Source organism: Sinocyclocheilus grahami, unplaced genomic scaffold (assembly GCF_001515645.1).
Source record: "Sinocyclocheilus grahami isolate Dianchi unplaced genomic scaffold, SAMN03320097.WGS_v1.1 scaffold215.1, whole genome shotgun sequence".
Taxonomy (NCBI): domain Eukaryota; kingdom Metazoa; phylum Chordata; class Actinopteri; order Cypriniformes; family Cyprinidae; genus Sinocyclocheilus; species Sinocyclocheilus grahami.
In genome coordinates, this window is record NW_015505394.1 from 2,347,178 (window position 1) to 2,351,249 (window position 4,072).

Consider the following 4,072-nt stretch of genomic DNA (forward strand, 5'->3'; position numbering starts at 1 on the left):
AGACAAAAAGGTTCTTCTATGGCATCGCTGTGAAGAACCTTTTGAAGCACCTTTATTTTTAAGAGTGTGGGTTGGTCTCAAACATTTTCTATTGTGGCCTTAATTGTCGTCCCTTTGAAGATCTATAATTGCAGACCATTATCCCGTATAAGCATCCCAACATCAGTTGATTATGATGGCTATGGCATTTGCTGAAGTTCAGCAAACTGGCCTCGGCATCTCCACACACATGCACGCCCTCTGTGAATCTGACCGATTTCTTTTACTATCAATTGAATCCTGGTCCTCACAAATGACAGCAGAAGACGAAAAGTAAAAGAGTTATAGCAGTGTATAGGCTACTCCCATGGACAGGGCCAGCTGGATCAAATCACGCCGATTATTATCACCGACCTGGGCAGGGAAACACCGCGTTTCTCACCCCATGACACTGTGCTGCTGAGTAATTATAAAGATAAATGTGGGAAACAACACATAGAGATAGGCCATAATGAGGAATCGACATCGCCGTTTCTGTTGTCTGTTAGTGAGGAGTGAATAAAACAATAATGTAATTACGGGCTAAGAAAAATCACATTATCCTCTTAAAAATACATATTCCTGCCTTTCAATGTATCACATTGATCGAGCGAAATATGCAGATTATTTAATACAAATATTGCAAATTAGCAAGAACATCACTTAAAGTGTAAGCCTGATGACAGAATATCTAAAGTATTTTAGTGTCATTTTAGAATCACATTATGAGGCTTTTCTCTTTATTCTAACTGCTATTATTTATATAAATAATATATTTCCTCAAAATATGAATTCAAAATTACTGTGGTCAAGCTTAGGAAAATAAATTGCGTGCCATCGTTTAATCAAGCACGTAATTAACTCTCTTGACCTGCAAAGCACCGGCCAGATTTACAGTGTTCTAAACATTGTAATTTCATTGATAAAAACGTAAGAGTGTCGGAGCACCAAAACCTGTCAGTTTTTCTTAAAAAAAAAGATGACTACAGTCGTTCTGTCACAGCTAGGCCTCAGTTGAACTGGACAGCCATAGGCGTATAGGCTACTATCTTTTCCCAAACGCGTCCTTGAACAATAATCCTGGAGTAAAAGTCTTATAGCCTACTGAGCAAGTTTATCTCGTCATAAAGCTGAGACAAAATACTCTTGATGCTGCTTGTCAATTCAAAACAGCTCCCATTATAACTTTTACATTAGGGTTCAACTGGTCCTCCACTATCTCCATCTGTGTGTGTGTGTGTGTGTGTGTGCATGTTTATGGTTTATGAGGACACAAATTTGTATAATAACATGGGTATGACATAGGTATTACAACGAGAAGGTGATTCATGAGGTCATTTTCAGTGTCCCGTAATTCAAAAGGCTTATAAATAATTCAGAATGAGTTTTTTTGAAAATCTAAAAATGCAGAATGTTTCCTGTGAGGGGTAGGTTTAGGGGTAGGGTTGGTGTAGGGCAATAGAAAATACGGTTTGTACAGTATAAAAACCATTACGCCTATGGAGTGTCCCCATAAACCATAAAAACAAACCTGTGTGTGTGTGTGTGTGTCTCACACAGTCGATTTTTCCTCAAGCAGTGCATGACGCTATCAAATGCTGCAACAGCATCACTGACCCACAAACTGAACTGCACAATATATATATATATATATATATAAAAAGTTGTATTAAGCTGTTAATTTTGTCCTCGTTGATCTTCTTGTTGTTTGTTGTTTTTTAATGTCTTAAATGGCTCCCAAAGGTGGTAACAGTTGCAGTAGCTAGTTAGTGGCTACATTTATGCATTTTAATCCTGCTCTAGTTGTATTTGTTTTCAGGATACAAGAGGATCAAGACAAAGTGAACACCCGATTTCAGAGGCAGGGAGTAAGAGTAATATTATCTTATTAGCATTTAAAGCTATTGAGACTATCAGTGAGGTAATTTCCACTCCATCTTATTTTGCAAAACAATATTTATTATTAATGAAAAACAGACCGTGTAAAAAATATCACACTCCGAGTATACAATATCAAAGAATGTACATTGTTTATTAGGCTACTGAGAAGTACACGTTGTATAAAAAACGCTCGCTTTTCACTCTTGTGAATTTTCATTACAAAGTACAAATAATAAAATCAGTTTGCCAAACTAGAAAACATTTGTGTTTTCACACAAAATATATCATTGTAGATTTTTGACAGTTTATTTCATAGCCTGTTAAAAAAAAATGTTGTCCTGAGACGCCCTATAGCAGTGATTACCACAATCACATCGACTGCAAAAAGCTTGAGGGGGCGGGCGGAAATGAGACTGAACTAAATGTTAAATGTTAATTTATGTTAACATAAATATATATATTTTATATTTCACAGCTTGAATATAGGCACGAACGTGTTAATGTCCACCATCCAGCTGCGTGAAACAAAACAATACAAAAATAATCCTACCTTAAACACAGGAGTGAATCGCTTTATAATGTGACGTTTAGTTAAACAATTAACAGCCGCTAGTGCCACTGACAATCCGGTTTGCGTAGGTTTCGTGTAAAGACGTCGGTCCGTGCAAGACTCCCGGTAGTGTGTTTGGGGAGTGCTGAGATGAGAGGGACGGCGGAAGCACCGGGACCACCGGGGAAGTCCGTGAGGCACAATGTGAGTACATGGGGCTTAAAGAGTTCCCGATAATGCTGTCTATGGAGAAGGGTGAACGGTGAACCGGGGACTTAGCCGCAGTCTGTATGGGGGAAGAAAGCCCGGGACTTAGAGGAGGATAGAAGCGGGAACGGGTGAGCTCTGTAGTGGTTGGCATGAGGGAAGGCGCTGGGATGAGTGTTCCGGTGTGAGGATGCCGGGACGAGGGCGGCGGCAGCTGCTGTTGCTGCTGAAAGGCGAGGAGCGCAGAATGTGCATGATAAGACTGAAGCTGCAGACCGTATCCACAACCATAAGGTCCGTAACCGTACGCAGCGGCCGCAGGGAGAAAGCCTCCGTGCTCGCGGAGAAGTTCAGGCGCCTGCTGGCGCTTAAAGCGTTTCCGGCGGCGTAGAAAGCTCCCGTTATCAAACATGTCGGCGGATTCTGGGTCCAGTGTCCAGTAGTTGCCTTTACCGGGGTTCCCGGGCTCCCGTGGTATCTTGACGAAGCAGTCGTTTAAGGACAGGTTGTGCCGGATAGAGTTCTGCCAAGCTGGGAACTTTTCCCGGTAGTACGGAAATCTGTTACTGATGAAGTCACAGATCTCGCTGAGCGTCAGGCGCTTCTTGGGACTCTGGAGGATTGCCATGGTGATGAGTGCGATGTAGGAGTATGGGGGCTTCACCAGGGTGTTTTTACTTGCTGGTTCCCGTGCGGCGGAGGCATCCACACAAGACGGCGAACCGCTGAGCAGGATCTCGTCGTGCATCTGAGCCACCTCGTCCACGTAGGAGCGCGTGTGGCCGTCCCCATCATCTCCCTCTCCAACCACGTCGATGTCGGTCTCCTCCGAGAGCACAGCCGCATCCGACATCTCGGAGCTCAAAGTCATGGCTCTCTCGGGTCCCTGATGGACTATACGGCGGAAAAGCGCTGCGTGTGCTGAGCCTGGAGGGAACTCATAAGACAGATGCGGGAGAGGCGGAGAGGACGTGCCAGTGTGTCACCAGTGCCATAGGCTTTTAATGGATTACTGTCGGCACGGAATCAAGAGGTCGCCCAAATCCCAACATCCACACGCTTATTCTATCTAGGGAGACCCTCCTAAAGGCCAGACCAGGATTCCAAAAAGGGCGGACCTTTCCATGGCTTTATACCAGCTCGCTGATCACATGACAACAAAGCGTCACCGCTGCTATTGAAGAGATAACAAATATCCGGCTTTGTTAAATAATCTAAAGAACTGTGAGGTTCATTTGTATCTTTAGCGGTCACCGCCGCTTATTCCACTGGTTTAGTGGGAATTTTCCTCTCCTGGGTGAAATGCTGCCGTCTTCTTTAAAAGCCTATTGACTCGAAGATGTAAGAAGCTCAGCGAATTCAGTGAAGCACGTCGTTATGGTAGGATCCTCCCTGCTATTGTTATTTCTCCTAATA

At 43.4% G+C, this 4,072-nt stretch overlaps 1 protein-coding gene across 1 annotated transcript; it reads right to left on the bottom strand.

Annotated features, from left to right (window-relative positions):
* Nucleotides 1-2,220: 2,220 nt before the first annotated feature.
* On the bottom strand, nt 2,221-3,743 carry LOC107596217 (forkhead box protein D1-like). Its single transcript, XM_016286895.1, has one exon. It carries the CDS (start codon nt 3,525-3,527, stop codon nt 2,499-2,501), a length of 1,029 nt encoding a protein of 342 aa, XP_016142381.1. The 5' UTR covers nt 3,528-3,743; the 3' UTR covers nt 2,221-2,498.
* Nucleotides 3,744-4,072: the final 329 nt, after the last annotated feature.